Below are 13693 nucleotides of genomic sequence, written 5' to 3'. Positions count from 1 at the left end.
TCTTGATTAACCTGGAGCAACTGCCATTTGGTTACCATGGTACCAGGGATTTGTTTAGCCTGGGGCTAACATACCTGTTCCTCACTACTTTACTGTAGCCATCTGGCCTTGCCCCATCACAATACTTTAAGAAAACCCTCTCTTACATTTTACCAAATGAGATTTCATTCAAACCAGCTACATGAATAGATGACCTTATAACAAACATAAAAAAGTAAAATACACCACCATATTATTCATAAAAGTGCAGAAAAATGTCTAAAATCTCATCTTAATCAGCTCTCAGTAGTTCAATAAAAATACGAAGAAATTGTACTTGTATTCCCAGTTTCATTTGTAATTGGTGAAAATATAGGGAAAATGTTCAGTGATAATGCATTCTTTACATAGTGTGTTCAGCTGTATTGATATTTGCATGAACATCTATTAAATAAAATGACAGCATCTTAATTGAAATTTCAAGTTTATTTCTTTAAAATTCATTGTTTAATTCAATAGTTAGAAGTAATAATGCACACTATACAATTCTGCCTGGTCATCGCTATATTCAATCAGCAAACCAATGTCTGTTCAGCATGTGGACTTTTTAACCTCATGTACCATACTATTTTGAAGTATGATACCACAGTGAAATTGTTAATGGAAATGTATGCCTTGATAATGACCTATCGCATCTAAAATCAATACCTTGGCCTAGTCTCAGCATCATTAGTAGGGAAACAAACAGATTCCATTAACATTATCACTGGAATACATACATAAGATGTTGTGTATCTACCATGAAAAATACAACTGTGATATGGAAGTAAAATACGTTCTAACACTTAATACAGAGTCTTAAAACGCTTATTACATTGTGCTTTCACACAGCCTTCATCAAGGGAGTATTCCTCTCAACTACACCATCTATATAATGTTCTCTTTAGAGTCTCACATGATGAATTTAAGTTAAAACTTAGTAATTGTTAATTTTATTTCTTCAAGTTCTTCTATACCAGTGTGAACACTTCAGTTTCACTCCTCCCTGAATAGAAAACCCGTCCTCTTAGAGATACTGAAAGGAATGGTGCGATTGTTTCTCTTTTTCATCTTCTAGGCAGCTCTTTCTTTAAAAGCCAAGCGTGCTGCATTTAGAAATTCCATATAGCCATAGTCATAGTTCTGTTTTCCTGCTGCAGGGGTAAGTGATGCCTGTTTTTTCTGTTGGGGGGCAGATCCTTGCCTATGGCAAGTATCAGCCTCAGCTACTTAGGGACTGCTGTGCATAGTGCTAGATGAAAGAGTGGGGTTGGACTTACATTTCTGCCCAGATATGGAATATGAAAGGAAAGGGCTAAGCCCACATTACTCCGGAGACTTTTTTGGAAGCTGCCATGGAAGGAGTAGGTCATCAGGAGCTTGATGTGATGAGCATAGAAAGCAATGCTTGAGAATTAGAAGAGGAAGGAGACATCCATATTCATGCTCTTCCAAATGCCAAGCCTATTTGACCTCATTTCAGGGGAGAACTACAGTGGAGAAGGGGCACCTAGGTGCCCATCATGAAAAGGAAAAGGGAGTAGCTGAACCTATGTTGTCAGGAGATCCAGAGGGTCTCGACGATTTTCTGGATGGTGGTGCAAGAAACTTGCAGTATGAAACAGGAGAGACAGCTGTTGAAATCCTGGCTGCAATGAGGTCTGTGGAAGTTTTGTCAGTTGAAATCAATGGGGCAAGAATTTGGCCTGGAATATGTGAAGACATCTGTAATGGCCAGCTTCTTAAATGTGCAATGAGAATGTCATCAAAATCTCAAATATTCTGTCCCCATCTATTGACAAGGAGTGAAATCTAGCAGTATTTGCGTAGACGAATGCAGACAGAAGTATGTGTTATTGCAACACTGGTAATTATAGCATAGTTTTGTTTAGTTGGGATCATAAGGTTGGCTGCTTTTTAAACTATAAGGAAGTGTTTTAATGGACACCCTCCCTCCCCCCAGAAGGGTGAAATGTATTTTGGTTGCTCTGGCACACACTTGATACAGTTATCGCCACTGAGCACCGTGCTATCTCCAACTAAAACACCAACCAAATATATGTTAAAATAAATCTCTTAACCGGCTGACAAAAATTTATTTGTGCACCCCCTTGTGTTATAGAGAACTGCTCTACAACATTCATGTTTTTCTAATCTACAGTTATATATATTTAAGTTGTTCCTTGTAGGAGGTGAAGAAATTACCACCTCTTGAACTACAGTGGAATTAATAATCTCATATCAAGTCATATCTAATGCAATTCACCATAAGATACTTTCTAGTACAGCTGGCAGAAAGAGGTTTAAAATAGTTTTTTGCTCTCTTCACTACCAAAACAAAACCTTGGATGGCTAGCTGTAAATCAAATTAAGTGTAAAAGAAAGACATGTCTCCCTAAGGCAAAACACTGTATAAAACAGTCAGCATTCATAACTAAAAAAAAGTCCAGTGCATATATACACTGCACACAAGTCTACAATAAGTGTTGTACCATACTGTTTAGTTCATAACAATTTTCTACTGTTGTAGAAAAACTAGAAAAAAAATCTCTGGTCCTGGTGGAATATAACAGCAGGGTTTTTTCTTTTTAAAATTACAGCACTTTTACTGGAATCTGATGAACAGGAAATGTGTGGTACATGGGAAGGCCTCCTCAAAATGAAAACAGTGCATTGCTATAAGTACTGTACTTCTGTAACTTTTCATGCCTCTCCACTGCATGGAAATTTAAATAATTCCACTGCAGATGAGGATTTTACTGATCCAATAGGATTGACAGGACCCGGTTCCAATGAAATCTCAGTCAGGCTTCCACATAATTTCTCCAGAGACTGCACAGTTTTGAATAAATGAAGAAGCTGGACACAAATAGGCTTGGTCATCACATTTTTACCATATTTACTGTACTTATGAATATATTCTTTATTAATAGGCAGGAGTGTGATAAGATGTTTAATGATTCATGATGAAGGATAATACCATATTTAACTGACTCATATTTAGTATTTGGGAATGTCCAGATTTAAATAGGGTTAGTAGTGGGCATCCTTCAAATCTCGAGAGACCATGGATATGCACCCCTGAGAGAGAAATAATTTTATCAGTTGATTTTATGGCAGTGGCAGCTGTGGCTGAAGAGACCCACTTGAGAGAGACAATCTCTGCCACATTTAAAGATGATGTTTTGACTCTTTGCACTCTGCCTTCTGCAAGCTCTTTTCTCCTTTGCTAAGCTGGACAGCTTCGTCTCATAACTCCAGAGATCTTTGTTAAACTCGTTTCCAAAGGCTGCAGTCTTAAGTGTGATCTTCCCAGTTGTCCACATCCATGTTCATTTCTTTAAGGTCTCGCTTGCACACATCCTTGAAATGCAATTTTGGGCATCCTTTGGGTCTTTTCCAGATGCCAATTTGCCATAAAGAATGTCCTTTGGGATGCATCCATCATTTAATTTGGCACACATGCCCAAGCCAGCAGAAGCATCTCTGTTTGAGGAGTGTTTGCATGCCGGTCTGCTTGAGCATCTCAGTGTTGGTAACTCTGTCCCTCCAGAAGATTCCAAAGATTGAATGAAGGCAACGCATACGAAAGCATTTGAGCCTCTTTTCCTAATGAGAGTAAGGTCCACGTCTTGCTCCCATACAAATGCGTGCTGATAACACATGCACAATACACAGATCTTTGTGCATTCTGTCAGGTTGTTCTTTTGCCCTACCTTCTTGCTCAGTCTAGACATTGTTGTGGCGGCTCTTCCAATGCAGATGTTGAGTTCCATTTCAAGTGAAAGACTGACTGCAATAGTGGATCCCAGGTGTGTGGATGCGTTCACCACTTCAACTTCATAGTTGTTGATATTGCAGGAGAGTGCTGCTTCAACTTCTTGGCACATTATGTTCATCTTTTTTAGGCTTATGGTAAGCCCAAAATCTTGGCAGGCTTTGGAAAAACTGTTCATAAGGTTCTGAAGATGAGCTTCTTTGTGGGTTGTCACTGCTGTGTCATTAGCAAAGAGAAGGCGTTGGACAAGGGCCTCCCGAGTCTTGGTTTTAGATCTGAGTCATGTAAAATCAAATAGCTCTCCATCAGATCTCGTGCGCAAGTAGATTCCTTCAGTTGAAACCTTGTTTCAATAGCAAGGAGAAGATGATCACAGAGTTGGGGGCAAGTACATAGCCTTGCTTCACTCTGCTACAAATCTGGAAAGCCTCAGAGACTGAGCCGTTGTATTGAATTGTGCCCTACATGTTTTCATGTAAGGATCAAATCATGGTTTAGGACTTTGGGGGGCATCCAATCTTTTCTAGAAATGCAAATAGTCCGCTTCTACTGACAAGGTCAAAAGTCTTTCTGAGATCAGTGAAGGCCATGTAAAGGGGCTTTATTTTTTTCTCTGCATTTCGCTTATAGTTGTCGCACTGGGAAGAATATGTCAATAGTAAACCTTTTAGCTCTGAAACTGCACTATGATTTAGGATAGACTCTGTCTGCAAGGGTCTGAAGTCTGTTCAGGACAACTCGGGCAAAGGCTTTTTCCATAATGCTAAGAAGGAAAATGCCATGATAGTTGTTACAGTCAGTCCTGTCTCCCTTTTCTTCACAGAGAATGATGATGTCGTTTCTCATTTCTTGTGGTATTTCACCTTCTTTCCAGCACAGGTAGAGCAAATCATGAAAATGTTGCAGTAGAATAGGTTTTCTGCATTTTATGACCTCTGAGAGTATTCAGTTTTTCTAGGGGCCTTTCCACTGGGGAGTCCATCTACAGCAAGGGTAAACTCTTCGACAGTTGGTAATCGTGCAGTTGGTTCCTAACAGGCAGGCTTTTGATGGCACTGATGGGATAAGATGATAACATAATCCTGATACCTAAAAGAGAATTCTCAGTAAAAGGTAACTACCATTGCAAGTTACCCTGCGCCCAACTAACTGTTGCCTTGCACTTAGTGCACAGTGAGTGAAAAATGGTATCAATGTTTAGTATTTTGCACCCATTTTGCAGCGGTATAAGTGATTACCCCATATGCAGGACAACAAAGAATCTGGCTCCCTCTACAAGAGAATTTTAAACTTATTTCAGGCTTATTGCTACTTTTGAGACATATTTCTATGCTATTCTCCTGCTTTTCAGACATTATACCAACACTAAAAATTATATAAAAATCTAAGTGAAGATGACATAAGTAAATTCAAACATATTATTACAACATAAAGATTGAGAATTTACGATCTGTTCCTGCTCTCATTGAAGTCTATAGGAGTTTTGCCATTTATTTCAATATGAGCAGGATTGGATTTTTAAACACATAAAAGTCAGAAAAGAAAAATTATGGCTCCTTCTGTAACTGTAATTTGTTTCCACTGGTTATATTTCAACCCCCAACCCCCCAAAAAACTTTGCTTTTTTCAAAAATTAGGATACTGACAACAATATACATATCTACCATGCCATTTGTAAAACCCAAGAATTTAAAACCAAAGACATTCTAAATTTCACTCACCCCAAATAACACAGACATATTATCAAGTACAACTAAATTAATATGTAGTTGATTGTTATGATGTCATGTGATCAGCTACACATTCCACACTTCATTGCTGGAGTTCTGGTACTGAATATGCTTCACTGCATATCTTGGATAACGAAGTATGCAGTTTAATTTTGGAGTTTGGTCTGTTAGTGCAATCTGAGGTTCATCACTGTGAGTGTGCAGATTGAGAGAGAAGGTAGATGCCAGGCTTGTGAATTGAGGGCTGAGAGGAGGATCTAAACTTGGAAGACTAACTCATAATAACAACAACAACAAATAACAGTAATAAAGATGTTCTAAAGAGGAGGGTTGTCAAGGTTTTTTTCCCCACTTTGAACTTTAGAGTACAAAAGGGGGGACCTGCATGAACACTTCTAAGCTTAATTACTAACTTAGATCAGGTAACACTGGCACCACCCAGAAATTTTAGTGTCTGGGGCACTACCTGTCCCCCCGCAAAACTTTCCCCTCCCTGGGCTCCCTTGAGGGACTTCACCAATTCCCTGGTGAACACAGATTTAAACTCCTTGGATCTTAAAACAAGGAGGAATTAACCATCCCTCCTCTTTTCCCCCCACCAATCCCTGGTGAGTTCAGACCCAATCTCCTTGGATCTTAAAACAAGAAAAATCAATCAGATTCTTAAAAAGAAAGTTTTTAATTAAAGAAAGAAAAGGTAAATATTATCTCTGTAAAATCAGGATGGAATATGCTTTACAGGGTACTTGGATTCATATAGACCAGAGGGACGCAACCCCCTCCTCCAGCCTTAGATTCAAAGTTACAGCAAGCAGAGGTAAAAATCCTTCCATCAAAAAGAAACATTCACAAGTTGAGAAAACAAACATAAGACTAATCCGCCTTGCCTAGCTATTACTTACAATTTTGATACATGAAAGACTGATTCAGAAAGATTTGGAGAGCCTGGATGTACGTCTGGTCCCTCTTAGTCCCAAGAGCGAACAACGAACAAAACAAAAAGCACAAACAAAGACTTCCCTCCACCAAGATTTGAAAGTATCTTGTCCCCCTATTGATCCTCTGGTCAGGTGTCAGCCAGGTTTACTGAGCTTCTTAACCCTTTACAAGTAAAAGAGATTTTAACCCTTAACCATCTGTTTATGACAAGGGTATTAACTACACTAACTAGACTCCTGTCCTAGAAGTGGTGGTACGGTTGATTAAAGGTTTCTGGAGAAGGAAGCTCTAATAAAGTTACATCTAAGTACAGGATTTCATTAAAGAAAAATTTTTGTATACTGCTGAAAGAAATTGATTTCAGTTTTATTTTGTCTGTGCCAGAGCCTTAGCTGGTGTAGATGGGCATAGCTCCATTCCTGATTATTTTAACCGAACCAAACCCCTTTAAAGCCAATAGACATTCTGGTCCACATATTTGAAAGCAATATTTGCTGTATTATAATATATAGTTCTGAAAATTTAGCTTCTTTTTATGCCTGTATGCATCCCATAATTTTGTTAGATTTGTAAATAAGTATTTTTTCATTTTTCTTACTCTGTTTTCCTTATTTTTAATTTAACAATAAGTAATCAGGAAGGGTACAAAAGCAGAAGGGTGGGAAAGAAGTCTAACATGACTGACTTTGAAAAACACTAAAAACATTGTAAACGGAACCAGGAAGGTAGCCTTTAGACAAGGAAAAGAAATGTTAATTTAGTGGTATGGAATTTAAATAATATTCTTTTATTATGTTTGTCCAATAGGTCCATGCTGGAGGCCAATTCAACACATGCCTCCAAACCCAAAACCAGATGCAAGCCCTAATGATAAATACATAAACAATATTGAATAATTTGAGCTAAAACAAAGAAAAAATATTTACCCCATCCATAGTTCCAAATCTTGAGTAGGTAGATTGACATAAATTCTTTGAACCCAAAGGAACTTCATTTATATCATAATCTTTAGGTTCAGCCTCTCTGTTTTGGTGCCTTTGAAAAAAAGTTTATATTTGTGAGACGACAAATGTAATCATGATCTTTTGTTTGGAAATCAAAATTTCACTGGATATAGTGAAATTCTCCACATTTATGCATATCATAGGCTTGGCTCTACTGTACCACCCATTCTTTTATGCTATTATTATAATCAATAGTATCTTATTGCACCTAGAGGTAAAGAGTGAGATTTACTACTGAAAATAATATATTTAATAGTAATATTAAATATAATTAAATGGAAAAAATTAAAGAAAAAATCTAACAGAAAGAAACTAGGAAAGCAATAGACATGTTGACTGAAGTTTTACATCAACAAAACTACAGCATATCAGCTAACCTATCACTACCCCTTTTCCCCTTTGAAAAACTGTTATAAGAATCCAAAATTACATGAAAAAAAGAATGTAATTTTAGGTCAAGGTATCTTGTGATAAAACAATTAACATTTAAATCAGAAAGTTTCTATATTTAGTGAAATAAACACTATGCAAATTATACAAATAATCCTGCATTACATACTAATCTGTTTACACCAGACAAGGAACTCAAGCTGCCTGCTGGTGAAAAGCACTCACTAGCTAAGGGAAAGCCAATGTCAGACAAGTATCCAATTCCCTCCTGCTCAAGCCTTTAAAATAATTTATTAGCAAACAATTAAATCTGAGACTGAATTTCCATACCTAGTCTAAATGGATTCTGTTTGCTCCTCTGAGACTGGTGAGTGGGATACACTAGAAGAGATTTTCAGTCGCAAAGATAGAATGCTATGTGCCAAGCACTGTCGTCAAAAATCCATTTCTATTTACATCCTGGAGAGCACCTATAAAGGTTCAGCCAATACAGCACTCTATAAAAAGTTCTTCATGGTTACAAACGATGGAGAGAATTTAATTTTTGTGCCAGGAACTAGCATTCAGAAGTATAAAATGTTCAATGGATACTTGGATTTATTACTGAATACATTATCTATGCCTAGAAAACTCTTCTAGATGGGGGAGGAATATAACTGCTAGTCTTCACCTTACTGTCATTTTAGCTACACAGAAAAAGATTATGCAGGGACACTACACTAACGAGACACCTTTTGGATACATATAATCAACAGAACTGCTAAGGGATAACTGTAAAATAAAAAAAGACAACTTTGAACAACAGCAGTAAAGTGCAAGAATCGATGTAAACCCTAAACATATCCTCCCCTCACCCCCCACCTTTCCTTCCCTGGTGAGAGAAATAGCTTAAATTGGTGTGCGTGAAATCCTGATCCTACTGAAGTCAATGAGAGTTTTGCCATTGACTTAAACAAAGCCAGGATTTCACTGTGTGCATGTGAGAGAATTTAGCTGATGTTAAGGAGATTTAGATCTTGATGTCATCTGTATATTGATGGTATTTTAAAATGTGTTCTCGCAGTTGCTCTCTCACTAGTTTTATATAGATGTTGAATAATGTGATGGAGAGAACTGAGGCCTGCGAGACTCTAAGGGCTTTAATGCGGAGGAACAGCTATCCCAAACCATCCTCTGAGTCCATCCATGCCTACACGGAGCAGTAATGCTCACTACAAGGATGTAATTTCTGAAGCGCACTAATGTGCTGTGCACTAATTCTCTGTGTAGACGCTTCTGGTGCACACTAAACATTCTCTCCCATACTTAAATATAGTACTGTTTCAAACAGCACTACGTTTAAGTGCATTAGGAAACTTTTAGTGTGCAACAGCAGGATCTACATGCACTAATTAGTGTGCAACATCTTAGTATGTTTTAGAAATCACATCCCTGTAGTGCACATTGCTGCTCCACGTAGACAAGCCCTATGTGTTTTTACAGGACCTACCGTGATGGGATCCTGAACCTGACTGGGGCCTGCAGGCACTGCCATAACATTAAAAACCATTATACAAATCAGGGCAAGATATTTTGGGTGGGAAATTAATGTTGCTTACAGCTTTTAAAATAATCTCTCTATATGCAAAAGAGCTTTAAAGACAGACAGTAGGAAAGTATTCTTGTCCAACAAATGTTTATTTAATTGGAAAAATGTCACTACCTACATTCTTATGGGAGTACACTACAGTATTCTATTTGAATGTTTGTCTCCCTTTTAACGGCTGTGGACTCACCAGTTGTTTTCAAGCTTTGCTACTAAAGGATTCTTTTACTAGCATGGATTCTTTCTTTTCAAAGAGACAAGACAGATGGTCCATACATGCCTCTCACAAGCTGTTCTGTGGAAGTCCAAGCTGAAGGTCAAATTGTCATTTTAACTTTTTTTTTTGTATTAAAAAAACCCAACAATGTCAATGTTCAAGGGTCTGACTTTAAGAAAACAAAAACAAAACAAACAACTTTCTCCTTTGTGACTAGCTATTGTATGGTGTTTCCAGAATTGTGTGATGATAATTCTAAGTTCTTCAGGAAAGGGACCTTGCTGTCATACATGTCTTTAAAGCATGGCTCTGTATAAATACATAAAAAATAATAACCACCATATATATTCAAGCCTAAGAACAATGGGATAAAGGGAGAGGCAGACCAAATTCTGAAATCCTTCCTTTTGTTACTTTAGGTGAGACCCTTGGCATAATTTTTTTTAATGTTATGGTCTTGATCCAACTTCCAATGGATTTAGTGGAAACAATCCCACACTCGTACTTCAATATAAATTTGATCTGGTCCTATAGTTGTCGTTTTTTAATTCAGCGATTCCTGAGCATTTCTTTCTGTATTTCTTTTTAAAGTCTAACATCTAAAATAGTGGTTTTCAACCTGTAGTCGATGGATGCCTGAGGGTCTGCAGACTATGCCTAAAAGAGGTCTGCAAAAGTTTGTCATTACCATAGAACAATGGCTTTCAACCTGTGGTCCAGGGACTTGTGGGGGTCTGTAGACAATGTCTAAGATTTCCAATGGGTCTGCACCTTTGTTTGAAATTTTTCAAATTAAAAAAGGTTGAAAACCACTGATCTAAAAGCATAACAAGAAAACAAAACAAAAAAGGCAAACTTCTTCTTTAGCATTTTATCTGGTACACAGGTTCTGGTTTATATAGAACAGTGGTCACCAACTGGTCGATTGCAATCGACTGGAGAGTCTCCAGGTCGACTGCAGTCTCAGGCGGTGTAGCGGGGCTGCTGCTAAGGCAGGCTCCCTGTCTGCTCTGGCCTCACACTGCTCCCATGGCTGTGCAGGGGGAGGCCAGGAGTTTCTGCATGCTGCTCCTGTGTGCAAACACCACCACGCAGCTCCCATTGGCCGAGAACGGGGAACGGTGGCCAATGGGAACTGAGGGAGTGGTGCCTGCAGAGAGGGGCAGTGCACGGAGCCATGTGCCCCTCCCAGTGGCCACAGGGGCACGTTGGCCCCTTACAGGAGGGGCATGGAGCCGGGGGTAGGCAGGGAGCCTGCCTAAGCCCCCACTATGCCGCCAACTGAGAGCTGCCTGAAATAAATGCTGCCTGGAGGAAGCCTGCACCCCAACCCCTATTCCAGAGCCAGCACCCCATACCCCCTCCTGCGCATCAAACCCCCTCCTGCACCCCAAACCCCTGCCCAGCCCTAAGCTCCCTTCCAGAGCTAGAACCTCATACCCCCACCTGTACCCCAACACTCTGCCCCATCCCAGAGCCCCCTCCTGCACCCAAACTCCCTCCTAGAGCTTGCATCCCTCACCCCTTTCTGCACCCCATCCCCTGCCCCAGGCTCAGCCTGGAGCCCCCTCCCACACTGTGAACCCCTCTGCCCCAGCCCAGAGTCTGCACCTCCTCCCGAACCCCAACCCTCTGCCCCAGCCCAGTGAAAGTGAGTGAGGGTGGAGGAGAGCGAGTGACTGGGGGGGGATGGTGTGAGCGAGGCAGGGCCTCAGGGAAGAGGCGGGGTAGATCCTGGGTTGTTCTTAAATTCAAAAAGTGATCTTGCATATAAAAAGGTTGGAGATCACTGTCATACAACGAGCTGAATTAACTGTTATTTCCATGATAATAATATGATAAAACATTAAGATTGGGACTTTTAAGGGTTAAATCATGCAGAATGACAAAGTTAAGGCTACACATGCAATCTGGAACTCTGCTCTCAATTTTTATGCACCTTACAGAGTCCCCAAATAGCCTTGTCAATTTTCAGGAAATATTTGACTAGATTTTCCACTGTACAGGTAAATTACCCACCCATACATGTGCAGCAAAACCCTTCCTTTTATATACACCTTTGTTTTAAACAAGGAGTGCACTGCAAATTGCACCGCAAATTGCACCCTCTAGTCCCCCAGCATTTTCAGCTGAAGAGCATCTTAAAACAAGAAAACGCTGCACAAATTTTGGATAACAGAAACAGAGTTTCCCCACCACCCGTTTTCGACTGGAACATCCGGTCGAAAAGAGAGCCTGGCAGCTCCAGTCAGCATTGCTTACCAGGTCATTAAAAATCCGGTAGGCGTGGGGCTGACAGGCTTCCTACCTAGCTCCGCATGGCTCCCCAGAAATGGCGACGTGTCCCTCATCTCCGAAGTGGAGGAAAGGCTGCAGGGGTCTGTGCACTGCCCCCACCCACCCTGAGTGCCAGCTCCACAGCTCCCCTTGGTTGGGAACCGTGGCCAATGGGAATTGCAGGGGCAGCACCTGCGGGTAGAGGCAGTACCTGCGGGCAGAGGCAGTGGGCAGAGTCGCCTGGCTGTGCCTCCACTTAGGAACCAAGGGATATGTCGCCTTTTGCAGGTAGCCAACCGAGGTGAGCGTCACCTGGAGCTCACACCCCAAAACCCTTCCTGCTACCCAATTCCCTGTCTCAGCCCTGAGCCCCCTCCCACACCCAAACTCCCTCTTGGAGCCCACACCACGTACCCCCACTCATGCCCCAAACCTGTGCCCCAGCCCAGGGCCCCCTCCTGCACTCTGAACCCCTCAGCCCCAGCCTGGAGTCCCCTCCTGCAACCCAAACCCCATCTCCAGAGCCCACACCTCCAGCCAATGCGCTCACCCCAACCCCCTGCCCCAGCCCAGTGAAAATGAGCAAGTGAGTCAGGGTGGGGGAGAGCAAGCAACAAAGGGATGGAGATGGAGTGAGCAGGGGCAGAGCCTCGGGGAAGTGGCAGGGAGGGGCGGAGCCTCGGGGAAGGAGTGGGGCAAGGATGTTCAGTTTTGTGCAATTAGAAAGCTGGCAACCCTACCCATGGTCAAAAATGTTTGAGCTGGTTTTCTGTCAAAATAAATGAATTATCTTTGGGCAGAGACCAAGTGTAGAACTGAATATTTCAGAAATAAAATGCAGCTGAAAACAGCTGGAATCAAATAGAAAACTTTATGCAATCTTAACTCTAGTGATTATTGTTATCCTGATACTGTATAATACTTCGTCCACCAACATTGTCACTTGTCAAAAGGAGAAAACAGGAACTTTCAAACTGACATGTCATTGTAGCCAAGTCTCCTGATATTTGGTGTTTCTTTAAAGCCCTAATCCCTGGAATCAAGTGATTATACTGGGGTCTCAGCTTTCATAGAAAAGAGTGTTCTAATCCTCATGGTTGCAAAGAAATGCATGAAAGCATGAGCTGAGTGTACCCTAAGGCTCAGAAACCTGAAGACAAAGAAAAAGAACCCCAAAATTTTTATTTTTGAAAATTTTCAAGATTTTTAAGCCAATCTTCTAATTTTCTAGGCTTGACTTGACATTTATTTTTACTGGACTGAAAACATGAAATCCTATAAATACTATGGTAAAATCTACACTTGCAAGATTTCCTGTCCTTTCGTGTGTGGGGATGATCACATTTTAGCAGGGCAAAATTCTGAAAACATGAATTGAGAAAAACTCATTGAAATCAATAGGAGATTTTTCAGCTAAGGAAAACTTGGCTTCTTCCTGGTAACAAGGCTTCCTAGGTAACTCTAAAAGCATTTGAATGTTACAGTTAGAAAAGAATAGAATAGAAAAGTTCAAAGAGAAAGTAAGTAGCAAATCAGGGGAGTTTTCTTTTGTGTATTACCTCATCTTTCAGACACTCATTATTATTTGTATTATCATAGTACCTAGTAACCCTAGTCATGAACCAGGACCAATTGTAAAGGAGACGTTGTAAATCCAAGGCAACCTGGTCACTCATAATCATTAAAGATCCCATGACACTGTTTTTGAGAGTAAAGATGTTAACACCACATTCTACAGGCCACTATCCTCTGATC

General features: G+C 40.4%; 2 protein-coding genes across 2 annotated transcripts in view; both read right to left on the bottom strand.

Annotated features, from left to right (window-relative positions):
• The window catches only part of ENTREP1 (endosomal transmembrane epsin interactor 1), a 380498-nt gene that overhangs the window by 35845 nt on the left and 330960 nt on the right, over positions 1 to 13693 (bottom strand). The window lies entirely within an intron of this gene.
• CFAP95 (cilia and flagella associated protein 95) overlaps positions 1 to 13693 on the bottom strand; it is a 56169-nt gene that overhangs the window by 35169 nt on the left and 7307 nt on the right. The window contains exon 2 of the mRNA XM_032798157.2: positions 7392 to 7500. Coding sequence (XP_032654048.1) covers positions 7392 to 7500 — 109 coding nt within the window. The remainder of the gene's footprint in view (positions 1 to 7391; positions 7501 to 13693) is intronic.

Source organism: Chelonoidis abingdonii, chromosome 6 (genome assembly GCF_003597395.2).
Source record: "Chelonoidis abingdonii isolate Lonesome George chromosome 6, CheloAbing_2.0, whole genome shotgun sequence".
Taxonomy (NCBI): domain Eukaryota; kingdom Metazoa; phylum Chordata; order Testudines; family Testudinidae; genus Chelonoidis; species Chelonoidis abingdonii.
Note: the sequence above shows the minus strand (reverse complement) of the source record. Positions and strands in the feature narration are given on the sequence as shown.